Source organism: Pelodiscus sinensis, chromosome 1 (genome assembly GCF_049634645.1).
Source record: "Pelodiscus sinensis isolate JC-2024 chromosome 1, ASM4963464v1, whole genome shotgun sequence".
NCBI lineage: Eukaryota > Metazoa > Chordata > Testudines > Trionychidae > Pelodiscus > Pelodiscus sinensis.
This window is the reverse complement of record NC_134711.1, coordinates 103,279,366-103,293,673: the sequence shown is the minus strand read 5'-3', so window position 1 is coordinate 103,293,673 and position 14,308 is coordinate 103,279,366. Positions and strand designations below refer to the sequence as shown.

The 14,308-nt window shown below is 42.5% G+C and overlaps 1 protein-coding gene across 11 annotated transcripts in view; it reads right to left on the bottom strand.

The window, feature by feature from the left end:
- The window catches only part of DGKI (diacylglycerol kinase iota), a 319,613-nt gene that overhangs the window by 6,933 nt on the left and 298,372 nt on the right, over positions 1–14,308 (bottom strand). For 10 of the 11 annotated variants that reach the window (XM_075940098.1, XM_075940048.1, XM_075940058.1 and 7 more), the window contains 3 exons: positions 8,202–8,239; positions 5,567–5,687; positions 1,936–1,972 (listed from right to left, as the gene is read on the bottom strand). In XM_075940098.1, the coding sequence (XP_075796213.1) occupies positions 1,936–1,972; positions 5,567–5,687; positions 8,202–8,239 (196 nt within the window). Of the gene's footprint in view, positions 1–1,935; positions 1,973–5,564; positions 5,688–8,201; positions 8,240–14,308 lie in introns of those variants that run through there. The other variant, XM_075940105.1, reaches the window with a different exon arrangement.

Below are 14,308 nucleotides of genomic sequence, written 5' to 3'. Positions count from 1 at the left end.
GTGCTCTCTGTGGGCATGGAGGGAAGCCTTGTTAATGGCAATAACCACTGGAGGGGGTCGTTATACATCTATACAAAACAAATGCCAAAAACGACCCTCTCAAGATACAGCAGATTTCACACACATATTGAGCTAACCGGCGTGTGTGTTGAAAGGAATTTCAGACTCAGCACATGGCCAAGTTGAAATGTTAATTGGGCACCAGAGGACAAATCTCTTCTACCTGCTATTTGAACCAAAGATGGAGCACTAGATTTCCACCTGACAACTAAGGGACAAATTTATGCTTGTACTAGTGTAAGAGCAAGTACAGAGAAAGAAGGATTAGATGGTGGATGGTTCAACCTCTGGCAAAGTCTAGGGCAGGGCTACTCAATATGCTGCACGTAGCCCACTAATTTGTGGCCTGCAGTGCGGTTTGGGTTTATGCAGGGCTCGACACGCAGGTGGGCTCCTTTGAACATGGTCTCCACTGGGCACAGGCTCCACAACAGAGAAGCATCTCCCATGTTGGGTGAGCACTGAAAGGTGTAAGCAGATGGGCTGGCTGAAACAGATGGGTACAGGGTGTTGGCATTTCTAGCCCCCAGCGAGGAGATGCAGGGAGCACAGGGGCATTGTGGGAAGTAGTTTGTATTCATGCCTGTCAGTGTAAAAAGCTATTTGCATAGATTTGCATCTATATTTGCATGTATATGCAACCATACTTAAGTTGCGGCCCTAGGCATGTGCTGGACCCCGGAGCTTCCAAAGTTGAGTAGCCCTGCACTAGGGAATCCCTGAGAACTGCCCTAACTTGCACCATTGCATGGTGCAAAATCACTGGTGCATAAACACATTCCATGCACACCTCTTCATGCCCTCTTCCAGCATACTCTGGAACATTCCCTGCAGTGGAGACTTCAGTGGAAATAAGGCAGTTGCAAGGCACTAGGCTCCCCTCTGACAAGCGTATGCTTACCCAATTATGACCCTTTTGTGGCACCTCAGTATAGATGGCACAGAATGACCAAACAACAATTGGGACAGGGTTTGGGGGTAGTGAGCTCCTATATAAGACAAAGCCCCAAATATCAGGACTGTCCCTATAAAATTGAGGCATCTGTCCACCCTAATCATAGAGCAGCTGTGGCATAACCCCATCAAGTCCAAAATGGTTTGGGTTCTAGTTGAGTATGTCTACACAGCACAGTTATTTCAAAATAATGGCCGGTATTCAGAAATAACAATGTGAGATCTACATAGCAATTCCGTTATTTCAAAATATTTTTGAAATAACGGATGGCTTATTTCAAAATCTGTAAACCTTATTCCATGAGGAATAGTGCTTATTCCAAAACAGCTATTTTGGAATAGCAGTAGTGTGGACCCTCCCCAGAGTCATTCAAAGTAATTACTCCTCAGTGCCTCCTGGGGCTCTAAATCAAGGTAGCATATCCACATTAAGGAAGCCTGCCTCAGATTAATTTCCAGGCTTCCTTGTAGTATAGAGGTGCTATTTTGGGGGAAAAAAAGTTCCAAAATAGCTTATGTTAAAGTAAGCGTGCTGTATAGACATACCCTTTGAGATAAATTCCAATGGAAAGCAAGAATGTCTTGCTGACAGTGCCCTCCCACAAGTGGAGAAGATTTTTATTATCCCATTTGAACCTTCTGGATGGATCAGTGAGTGTCAGGGCCTCTACAAATCTCACCTGTTCTCCTCTAGGAGAATTAGGGCAATTGCAGATGAGGGGAGAAATGGAATTTGTTTTGTAGCTTTGGGGAGGGGGTCCTCCCTGGAGTAGGGAATCCTTTTTAAGAAATCTGCCATTCTCGCACATTTTTTATTTGAATTTTTAAATTGCAGCAAGAGCTCTCCAGTGGGGACAAATGGAAGTAAAATGAAACCAAACAACTACGGAAGGAAGTGGGTGTCAAGTGGGTTGCACTTACATTTCACTGTCTGTCATATCCAGTAACTCAGACGGACCTGTGAAAGAAAGTCATGCATGTCATATGCAGTGTAGTTGTTCCCATGTTGGTTTCAGGATATTAGAAAGACAAGGTGAGTGAGGTAATATCTTTAATTGGACCAACATTTGTTGATGAGAATGACAAATTTTCAAGTTTACATGGGACTTGTAAGTGAGGGTAAGAGCTCAAGATACGTCACATGGTGTGCTTTACATTCTATGTTTGGCTGATTATTGTTCTACCCAGTAATATTGTGGGTTTGGTTAGAGGCGGGAATGATGAACCTTTCTCTGAAGTTTCACTTCCTGGGGATTCATATCCCCCAATTCAACTTTAACTTTCAGGTTGAATGACTGTGAAAAATATACATCAAATCACGCCTGAAATTACCAAGTATTATACTATTCATAACAAAAGCACAGAATCAAATCCCTCTTTTTTTTTCTGTGGCTGGGAGGACAACAGGACCCAATGGCTTGAACCCCTTCCCACATAAAAAATGTTTTCACTATCAGCAGGGGAAGCCAGGTGGTTTTCTCCTGGAGTTGTAGGTGGCCCCCTTCCTTCCTCCAGCATTCTCATATTGTGGGAGGTCAGACAAGCAATCCCATTCCCCATACTCTAACACTGTAGAAATCTTTAAAGAATTCCACAGGCCATCCTTTGTTCCAAGTTACCAGCAACTGGCTCCACTGGCTGCTGCTGTTGCAGTGGCCTCTAACCTCATATGGGGACTTATGGCAACTGAGAATTCATCAGCTATGCTCCTGCTGCTTTGTGTGGTAGGGGTCCACTCCCCACACAGCCAGGACAGTGGGTGCTATAGACATAGCACACTCAGTTTCTACTTGGAAAGTCTTCACCATAGTCCAACAATAATGCTTCAGCAGCATCCAACACGCCACATTTTCAAAGTGTTACTCAATATTAAGAAGCAACAATGATGTCGTCCATAGTCAAGCCTTTGACTAGAAAAGTAGTAAGATATGGTGAGAGACCTAGACACATGGAGGAATGAGAAAAAGAGGCAGCTCCTTGAGGCTTTGAAGCATCTGCTTGGGAACATGAAATCTGGACGTTTTCATTCCATTAGAATCAGGCAATGTGAGAAAAAAAATCTAGTGTCTGTCCAAAAAAGTATTCTTTTCAGGCAACAATGCTCTTCAACTGCTGAACTGCTATTTGCCCACTATCAGGGTTTGGTAATACACTGTTGCATGCTGGAAAACACAACTGGAGCTTTGGCCCTTCCAGATACCTACAAACGTCTTTGGGGCATGGAGACAACATTGATTAAGGAGTGTTTTGGGGAAAGAGAAAGACAATAGCTTGGGTATGGAAAGTGTTTGGTAGATGGAGTAAGGACAAAAAGGGGAACTGGGCAAGGGCATCAGGGGAGAAGGGCATGGGGTAATTGGTCTCGGATGATAAAGGAGTGGGATTAAAGCCAGCACATGTTGTGCCATTTTAGTGAAGGGAGTTTATATGATATTATACTGAACTCAGCTATTTATGAGAGCATCCTAACTATCACAGCTAGCTTGAGGGTCAGAGACTGGTAGTAAGCAATTCACAGAACAATATGGTACCCAGAGTGTTGTTTTGTTCATTTATGTTTACAGCTAAAGCTGTAGGCACTGAGTCAAGCATAATATAAAGCTGGACCCTTATTTCTGTTCAGTAGTGCTTCTCTCAAACCATCTCACGCCCTCCTTCTCATTTCCCAACCCCTCTTTTTGGACCTCATTTTTACATCAGTCTCCCTGACGCTGCCAGCCGACCATTCCAAATCCCCTCTGGTGCAGGACAAAAGCTGCACAGATGTGGGAAAGGCTGGTACTGGGAAAGCTAACAGCACTGTCATCTTGGCCCAGTGGGGAGCCGGCTGTTTTACTGGGGACAAGAAGCAAATAAAGAAAAGGGGACTGAGGCAAAGAGAGGGAAAGGACAAAATAACCCAATAGAAATCCGGAAAGGAAATGCATGAGTGAGAGTTCTGTCAAGAAAAACAGCAGGTGGGGAAATAAAAACAAAAGATAGAAATGTGTGGGGAGGTGAAAGAATAAAAAAGACCCAGGAAAATAAAATAGGGAATGGGGTGAGAGGGGAAGTTCACTTGAAAAGAGCTGAAAAGCAAGAACCACTGGAGAGAAGACCAGCTGAGATCACTCTCTGTCTTTAATTTCTAATAGTCTCTCTGTGTGAAATTACTTTTTTCTTCCCTTCCTTCCTCTCTCCCCCTCTTTGCTCCACCAAACCTGCTCTCTGATTTCTCAGGAGGCATAGCACTCTGTTGTGGGGAGGGAGAAGGAGTGAGATGTTCAAAAACTGACAGCTTCCCTTTCGCTGAGCTCATTACAACTTAAAACAAGAAATGGAATGAGCACATTTTCAAGGCATTTCCAAAATATATGGCACCATGCAAGCTAAAATTCCTCAATACATGCAGCAAACTCTACACCTTACAACACGGGCTGTTAAAGCTACACCTAAGCTATGACACCTAGGAGTCCCACAAACATTAACTTGTGTCAATGAAATGCTCTATAAACCTCACTTTATAAAACAGAGGACAAGGGGGGGGGACAATTTTCCTTAAAAATATTTGAGGTTCTCAGTGCCTCTGCATATCTAATTTGATTTGGATGGACAAATGCATGACAGATTTGCATAATATCTTGATTTCAGATGTTTTCTGACACTTCCTAATATCTTATGCCCGTAAATCATTTTTGCTAACATCCACCCTTGCCAGAGCCTCCTCACACTTTCTCTATTTGCTGTGGAGACTCCATCTCAGAAGTGCTCCTGGGTTTCCTGTTCTTGTTTCTACTAGCTTCAATTACTATTTTATCTTGAGTCTTCACGTAAGTCTAACCTTGCTGGAATTCAACAGGGATGCACCCATGTGAGATGTGCCTGAGGGAAATACTGGGGATGACACAGGCCAAGTGTGTTCTGGGACGTGGTCTGGAGAGAGGGCTCAGTGAAGGAAAATACAGAATTTAGGGAAGTCCTATGGCCTGTGTTATGCGAGAGATCAAAGTAGATCACTGTGGTCTCTTCTGGTTTTATAATCTTTGAAAAGGGTTCATCTCCCACAGATGGGGGGGGGGGAGGGTGCAATGGGGGCAACTGCCCCAGGGCCCAAAGATTCAAAGGGGCTGGGAGCTCCTGACTACCACCGTCACTACTGCAGCAGTGGCTAGAGCCCCAGACCCCTCTGAATTGTCGACAGAGAACTGGAGCACCACTCCAAGTGTCTCTGAGAGCAAGAGAGGCGTGCCACCATCTAGGCAGTGTTAAGGGCTGACTGCACTCAGTCCTGCCCCTTCTGCCCTTAGCCCTACCTCTTCTGGGGGTGCAAAGCCAGGCCCCAACACATACATCTTGCCCCAGGGCCCTGCTGAGTCTCCTACAAAATTGTCCTGTTATACTCTTCACTCTTTTCCTCCTTATCTAGGGCCAGCTTCAACACTTCTTCCCAATACCAAATCCCTGGCACCATGCTGCAGGAGAGACTGGTAAGGAGTTGTGAGTAAACTTTTATTTTATCACAATGACACTTAATGGAACATGACTCTCTGTAGGTTTGTATACAATTACTCACCATGTTCTAAGATGTATTTCACAATTTCAAGGTGCCCAGTCTTGGCAGCATGGTGAAGCAAGGAACAGTGGTCAGGTCCCTGGATTAACAGATTAGCTCCTCTCTTACAGCATTCTATGAACTGGAATGCAATGCACAGGAAGAGGACAAGAAAACTGTAGGACATGGTGCCCAGGTAAATAAACATGCAGGTAAATTAACTGTCAACATTTGCTAGCAGGTGGCTAAAAACAACAGTGGTAACTATTAGCAAACCTGTTAGGCCCTTACAATGCAGAACAAAGGTTTTTTACCTAAATCTAGCAAGGCATACAACACAATGGGTTAACAATGGCAAATCACATTTTATGAGCAGTGGGTAATTAGTGATATACAGTAGGTGAAATATTGCTTGCAAGTAGGGCTGGTCAAATCAATTACATTATCTGATGTTTTTATTTATTTGAACATTTTAATGAAAAAATCAGTTTTCAACTAAAGATTTCACACACACACACACACACACACACACACACACACACACACACACACACAAAATGTTTGCTTTCTGTGGAACATTTCAACTTTCCAATTAAAAAAAACAAGCATTCCTAAACAAAAAAATCTTCACCAAAATGAAAATATTTTGTTTTGAACTACACAGTGGTTTGTAGGCGATGTGGTTCAGGTGTCTCATGCCCTGAGTCCCTCTGCAGACATTGGGATACAGAGTTTATGGGCATTTGGGTATTTTGGTTATGCTCTGTGCCGATGTGTGGTGGAGTGGATGTTTGTATGAATACTTGTTATTATATTGGTAGTGCTATAGTCTATAAATCTATATGGATTTATGAATGGCCCATGTGTTCGGGATTAGGTACACACTGTAAACTGCTTGGAAATAGTAAATTGCTCCTTTTATTCTCATGTATATTGTTATCCAGTAGGTGCCTTATGCACCAAAAAAAGTATTATTCTTAAATACTCTTGTATACATTTGCAGCTAATATCATGGGGGAAATGGTTTAAGAATTAGTATTGTGTCTTTTCCCAAAATTTCCCTGCCTTGCTCTTTCTACCACAGCCCCAAGAAGACCTGAAATTCTGCAAAGAAACCAACATGCCAGAGATCTGGTGATATGCTGCCTGCTTCCTTATCCATATAGACCCAGCGACTTTCACCTCTGTCCCTCACACATATATATATTTTCCAACTTGGATCTCGTTGTAAGGGAAGACTCACATAAGGAAGGCAGGAAAGAACAGGTGATTGTTTCTTGAAGTTACTGCAGGCTCTCGGAATTGGTAATATATACTACAAAAATAGTGCTGAGATTGCATTATGACAATGGACGTTATTATGGCATGACACCAAAGTCATGAAAATGATGCCTGGAAAAGATTCAAGGGAGAGTTGTGCCTTGTAAATAAAGTGGCCTTAAGGGATAGGGAAATTGTGCTGTGAAGTTCAGAATAGAATGTGATATGAGGGTAAGGGCAACATTTGACAAATGAATGGTGGTTTCAGTGAATCACCGCTATTATTGTTGCCAGTGAAATAATGAGGGAAGAGGTGTTGAGGAGTGTCTCTGCAGGCAAAGATCAGGAATAAAAATTACCATTTTTCCAGATACTTTCAAGGAAGCCTTTTTCCAGATAATGTTGCAATTGCTAGTCATAATACTCACCCAAATTAAGGTTCACGTTTGCAAACCCCCAACATGTCGGGTACAGCCACACAGCAAAACCTGCTAGTGAGTTTCAGAACCTGGGTCAATTGACTCCGGCTTGTGCTACATGGCTAAAAAAGGATCCCAGGCTGGGGGAGTTATCCCCATTGTCAGATTTCATAGCCCCAACTCCAGACTGAGCAGGGAATCCACAGTGCTATTTTAGCCCCACAAGCCTGAGTGAGTTAATTCGGGCTTTGAGACTCATTGCCATGGAGGTTTTATTTGTTGTGTAAATGTACCCTTATCTCCTGAACAATAGGGACTGCAATGGTTAGAAGTGAGTTTCACATTTATAGGGTTTAAACACACTCCGTTTGCCCCTTTTCCTCCTCCCTTAGACAGTTACCAATAGCTAACATTTAGGGTTGGTTGGGCCAAGATTTCTTGTGTTTCAAGCCCTTCTGAATGTCAGACGAACTTGGCTCATAGTTAATACTGATATTACAGTGCAGTGGAAAGAGGTTGCTAAGCCAAAGTCCCTTCTTCCTTCCCTGGTAGTTGTCCTGGTGAAAATCAACAATATCTTTACACTATTTGAAAAGAACTGGGGACAACTGGGATGTTCTGACCAACATTTCACTTTCAGTAAAAATAAGCTTATTGTGTAAGGCTGGGTTGAGGATACCATACTGCTCAGCACTGTATTTGCTACATAATCATTTCACTGTGTAATCAGCCCATAGCTCCAGAAAGTACTTTGGGATTTCTGGAGTATGAAAGGTGCAGTGTAACACCAGATCCTATTCACTTGTATTTCAAGTCATACCTCACTTGGCTGTTGACCCTCTAATATCCAATGTATCCTGCAAGTGGCATTTAGCTATCAATCTTTACAGCAGTATATTTATGCTATTAGGAGTAGACTATAAAATGTAGTCCATCACTGCTGCCAATAGCTGAGAAGCCTAGCTTGCCGCACATACCTTCAGAAGATCACCGTCTATTACTGCTTGTAAAAGTGCTGCAAAGGACAAAAGACAAGACTAACATCAGGGAAAAGAACAGTGCAATTATTATTTACATAGTTCCACTGATTAATACAGTGCTTGACAATATTAAAACTACATAGGAGGCAAGGTCCCAAGCTCCAGCAAGCTTGCATTACAGTGTCACAATCTTAAATCACCAGAGCCACAATCTGGGTATGGCTGCAATGGATCTGACAGTGCAAGTTCCAGCTCAAGTCGACATACCCATGCTAGTGCTAATCGAGCTAGTGTGCTAAAAATAGAAATGTAGCTGCAGCAGCATGAGCAGTGGGGTGGGCTAGCCACCCCAAGTATGACCCTCTCAAAGACCCAAGGTGCATACTCAGAATATCTGCCATTCACGTCATAGCAGCTACACTTCTATTTTTAGTGCATTAACTCGACCAGAACTAGGAGAGATGTCTTCTTAAGCTGGGAATCACCCCTTCGAGGTCCAGTGTACTCATACCCTCTGACAAACACTACAGAATGAGGAAGGGAGATAACTTTTGGTAGTGTTTGACACAATATAGTTTATATCAATATTTTTAAAAGTGACCACTAAGTACGAGTGCTTAAATTTCTGACAGCCCAACTTAAGACATGTTAGGTAATTTACAATATGCTTGCAACACTGCTTTAACTCTGGTCCAACCAAGGTCAACAGTGAAATCTCCATTCATTTAAACAGGAGCACAGATAGGCACCCAGAGTGCCTCTGAATGCTTTTGAAAATATCAATAAAAATTTCAGAGTTGGCCTATCTCCTTTTTACTCCAAATGGAACTGGGATGTCACACCCGTTGAACACTAATAAGGAGATCATTACTAAAAACACAGAGCACTTGACAAAGAAGGTGCTTCCTTGGGTCATGTCAAGAATTATACTGATAGACATTCAGTCCCAGGACTGGATAGCAGCAGACTCAGAAATAAACAAAGGGGACAGCAGAGCATCATCATTAATTTAGAAACCCCTAGACACCCCAACTGAGATTCAGGCTTCCATTCTAGTAGGCACAGCACAAGCACATAGTAAAATAGAGTCCCTGCAGCACTTGCAATCTAAACAGGTGATGGGTGGGAAGGAAAACTGAGGCACAGAGAGGTAAGATACTCAGGGTCATGAAGCATGTCAGTAGAAGCACTAAAACTAGCACCCGGATCTTCTAGTCCAGTGCCCTATCCTACCCAGTAGGCCACATGACTTCCCACATGCTTTTCCTGACCTGCAGATCAGACTAGATAATCACAGTGATTTTTCTACTGTCACATTTGGGATGTCTAGGCACTTCTGTAATACAAACAAACAATTAGTTGTGAGCTAGTGGGTAGGATATTCCAGAGTTCCATATGTTCTGGTCATAGATGAACTGTAGAACTCACAGGAGAGTTTCTACACACTCTCTGGACAGTAAGTAACCACATATAAGTGAGGGTGTTACACGTTTCCTACCAAAGAACTATTTTCTCCTTCCTTTCCCTCCCCTTAGCATTATGTGCACAGCAAAAATCAATAGTGAACTAATCTCTCTGGGTATGTCTACACTAGCCCCCTAGTTCAAACTAGGGAGGCTAATGTAGGCATTCGAAATTGCAAATGAAGCCCGGGATTTAAATTTCCCAGGCTTTATTTGCATGTTCCCGTCCGGTTGCCATTTTGAAATTCCACTAGCCCGAAGCAACTGCCCGCGGTTACACGCGGCAGTGAAACAGTAATTCGAACTAAGTCCTTAGTTCAAATTAACTGTTACTCCTCCTGGAATGAGGTGTACCAGTTAATTTGAACTAAGGACTTAATTCAAATTACTGTTTCACTATCGCATGTAGCCGCAGGCAGTTACTTCAGGTTAGTGGAATTTAAAAATGGCGACAGGATGGGAACATGCAAATAAAGCCTGGGATATTTAAATCCCGGGCTTCATTTGCAATTTTGAATGCCTACATTAGGCTCCCTAGTTCGAACTATGGGGCTAGTGTAGACATACCCTCTGGGAAATATATTTAGGCCCATGAGAGAGAAAAGCATTTAAGTCCATCTTTATATAGAACAGCACTTAAATATGTGCTTAACTTTAGGCATAAATGTAAAGTTAAGGATGTGCTTAGGTGCTGTCTGGATAAGGATGCTTTCCTGAATCAGGGCCTACAGGAGTAAGAAAAACAATACCATAGTATTTTGTCTGGCAAAGAGCACTGGAACCTCCATGATGAGTATTGCACAAGGAGCTCATTATTACTCCAGGCATAACATCACAAATGAGTTAAACCAAGCAGAGGAGAACCCAACAAGTGTTTCTTTCTTTTAAAGCATATGGAAAGCTGTGTGGTATGCAAGAGGTGATTTCTGTTGCCTAAACAATGTCATTTTTGTGCAGGAGATTTGGGGACCCTTTCTCACTTCACCCCCTTGCTGTGTATCTACGGTGAAAGGCAAAACTTCACCATGCAGAGTTCTCAATTTGGAAAGCAGTGCTACAATTTCAGTTCATACTTGTCCAGTAGCACTTAAGGCCATTTCTGAATAAGCACTAATTAACAAACTAGGTACTAGAAATCATCTGGCAGCTGCACAATATTCTGAAGTAAAGGAGGAGACACAAAGCAAAGGCCAAAGTTGGGAAAAGAATCTTGTGCTTCAGACTCAGTTGTCACATATACCAGTTTAAATCCAGTGTTTCTCCACTGTTTTCAGTGGATTTAAACCAGTACAACAGAGCAGAATTTGGTCTTTTGTGTTTATTTGTTGCTCATTTTGTATACAAGTTTTGTCTCCTTGGAAGATTTGATCCCTTCGGAATGGCTGTCTTCTAGGTTACTGGAATCTTCTGTATGACAGTCACAAAAATCCTGTGTCCTCGCCCATAGAATGAAGGTTACTTACTTTAACTGGAAGTTCTTTGAGATGGTGGTCAATATCTGTATTCCACATGTAGGTATGCATGTGCCAGAGTCTGAAGATTTTACCAAGCATTGGCCCACATGTGACAGGAGAGGTCCTTGTGCTTTTGAGAGTATAAGGTGTAGTATGGGTCAACACTCCCTCAACTCCTCTTCTCACAGCGAATCCAATCCAGATCCAAATGCAGAGGGAGTAGAGGATGGACAGTGGAATACAGACAGAAACCACACATCTTGAAGAACTTACAGTAAGTAACTCATTTCTTCAAGTGAAGATCCCTATGGCTGTGTCTAGACTGCACCCCTTTTGCAGAAAAAGGGATGCAGATTAGACAAAGTGCAATTGCAAATGAAGCAGGGATTTAAATCTTCCCCGCTTCATTTGCATAAACATGGCTGCCACTTTTTTCCAGCTCGGGGCTTTGCCAGCAAAAAGCGCCAGTCTAGACGGGGATCTTTCGGAAAATAAAGCCTTTTCCGAAAGATCCCTTATTCCTGATTTTAAGAGGAATCCCCGCTTCATTTGCAATTGCACTGTGTCTAATCTGCATCCCTTTTCCGCAAAAGGGGTGCAGTCTAGACACAGCCAAGGTGTATTCCACATGTGGGTGATTGACAAGCAATACTCAGACTGGAGGCTGATGCAAGGAAGCTGACAACAAAGATGTGTGCGGTATTGTAAAGCCTGTTGAAGCATCCACAACAAAGACCTGCACTGGAGCATAATGCCTATCTAACATGTATAGCAACAGAATGGCTGCTCTGCAGGTGTCCTGTATTGGGACCTCTTACTGGGATGGCTTGTCCTCGCATGTAACAGACCTTTTTACCTTTGCATGGTAGCATGCAAGCCAGTTTGTAACATTTGATAATTCAGCAAGAAACTCTCTTAGAAATCATCTAAGAGGATATAGCTTGGCCATGGGATCACTCTGCTATCACAACAAAGAGTCTCAGATTCTTCCTGATGGGCTTGGTTCTTTACAGGTAAAAGGCTGGTGCATCCCTGATATTGAAGGTATGACATGTCTTCTTTTCAGACAAAGTATGGGGTACAGAATAAGGACAGGTAAGTAAATACACTAGTTAAGGATAGAATTCAGGGACGACCCTGTGTATAAATTAAGGGTGAAGGTAAAGGGAAATACCGTAAATGCCATGAGGACTCCCAGATTGCTCACCATCCTTGCCAAATTAAAGGCCACCACAAATACTGCCTTCATGGACAGGTGGGATATGGAACACATTGCTAAGGGTTCAAATGGAAGACCATTACGTTTTGACAGAATATAGTTAAGATCCCATAGTGGTGCTGATTAATGAGAAGGCCTTGAGAAAACCCTTCATGAACTATGTTATAGTTGGGTACATAAAAACAGAGGGAGGAAGGAAAGTACTAAAGGGAGGAAAGTCTGGGTGAGACTGGTTGTACTGCATTCAAATGGGTTCTGGTGGATTCTTTTCTACTGTAAGTATTGCCTGGAAAGGTGATGAACAAGAGCATGCTACTTCTGACTCCCATCCAAACATCTGGCTGCAACAGGGAAAGAGACTAGGTTGGGGTGTTTGACTCTGCCCCTGCCTTGTGTCAGCAGTTCTGGGAAGTAGTGGATTTTGATTGGGCAACAAAATGAGATCAACAAAAGACCTGGGGAAAAATGGTCTGGACTCATCCATCTGTGATTGTTTCTCATAAAATGGAAAGGAGGGAGTCTGGCAGCAGGGATGGTTGTACTGCAGAATGCCCACACGGGGGCAGAGATAGGGACAGCTATAACCTCATTGGGCCAGCAGGGGGCAGGAGTCGAGAAAGGGACAGTTATCTACTATATATATTTCAGAGAATTCATCTGCTTAAGTGTTTGTCTCTGTGTCTGTCTGTTCCCCAACTGGGGGGCATGCATCCCCAAAGCAGCAACCATGGACAGGTGGTTTTCATGTGGCCCCAAACTGCTGTGATGAGAGAGGGCAAAGGTTGTCCTCTCTTCCCAGGGCAGACTGCCTACTGACCCCCTCATCCCCAGCCCCACCCCAGAACAATGATTTAAATGTAGGAAAACAAAACTTCCAGTTACAAATAAAGGGCAAAAATCAAATGAAAATGGTATTAACATGCAATGACAAATTTAAAAAATATGAGAATGATTTTATCTGTTTTGAGCAACATTTGTTTATCACAGGCACATAACATGATTTATGCAATTGTTTTATCATACCAAATATACCTTCAGGTCTTAAAAAGTCTAAAATAATTTGATAATCAATGAACATTTAAATCAAGTTGTTAATTTTTGACTCTGCCTAAGATAGACATTTGCAATGAGTAACAGAAACATTGTATTATTTTTTTATGTTCTGGTATGTGAAATTACTGCAAATGAAAGCTGCCAGACAGCCAGAACTAGAAACTGAAGTCCTTTGTCCATATAATTGGCAAGCAGAGTTTACATCAGTACTAGATTCCCTCGACAGCCTTCTCAATAGGCCTCAGCCCTCTTTGTTGGGTACTGAGAATAGTTCATATCCCATGCTTCTTTGACCTCATTGTGGAGACTGCCAGTGGCAATGTATTTAGATAGGTACACCCATCTACTATAAAATGGGTAGCCAACAATTCATTTTGTGTATGTTGGCTGTTATGTGGTAATAAAGTTTGGACACTGAGTTAGGCAAATTTTGAACCAATGCCCTAGAAACTTTAGCAGCATCTCATTAATTCATAAATTAAATAAATAAAACATACCAGCAGCATAAAGAAAGAAGTCTCCAAAGTGTCAACCAATAATACAGTAAGAAAAGAAAAATTAAAATACTTTAAAGTTCCAATGTCAGATCTTGCCAATATGCACAAGTAACTTTACTCACATGAACAGTCTAACTTACTTCAATTGGACTGCTTGTACAATTAAAGTTACTACTCACAGCACAAGTGTTTTCCAACTCTGGACCTGCTGAGCACCTCTTTCTAGAGCTGTGGTGTCTAATATGCTTGCCACAAGCCACGATAGTGGCTACTGCTTCAGGACTGGCTGGAAACCATGATTCTAGAGCCTGGCAAATCCACAGCTATCCATGGATTTTTGAATCAGTGGATGCAGATATCTGTGGCTCATTTTTGCAGTGATGGATGCAAATGCAAATTTTGTATCTGGAACCCAGTA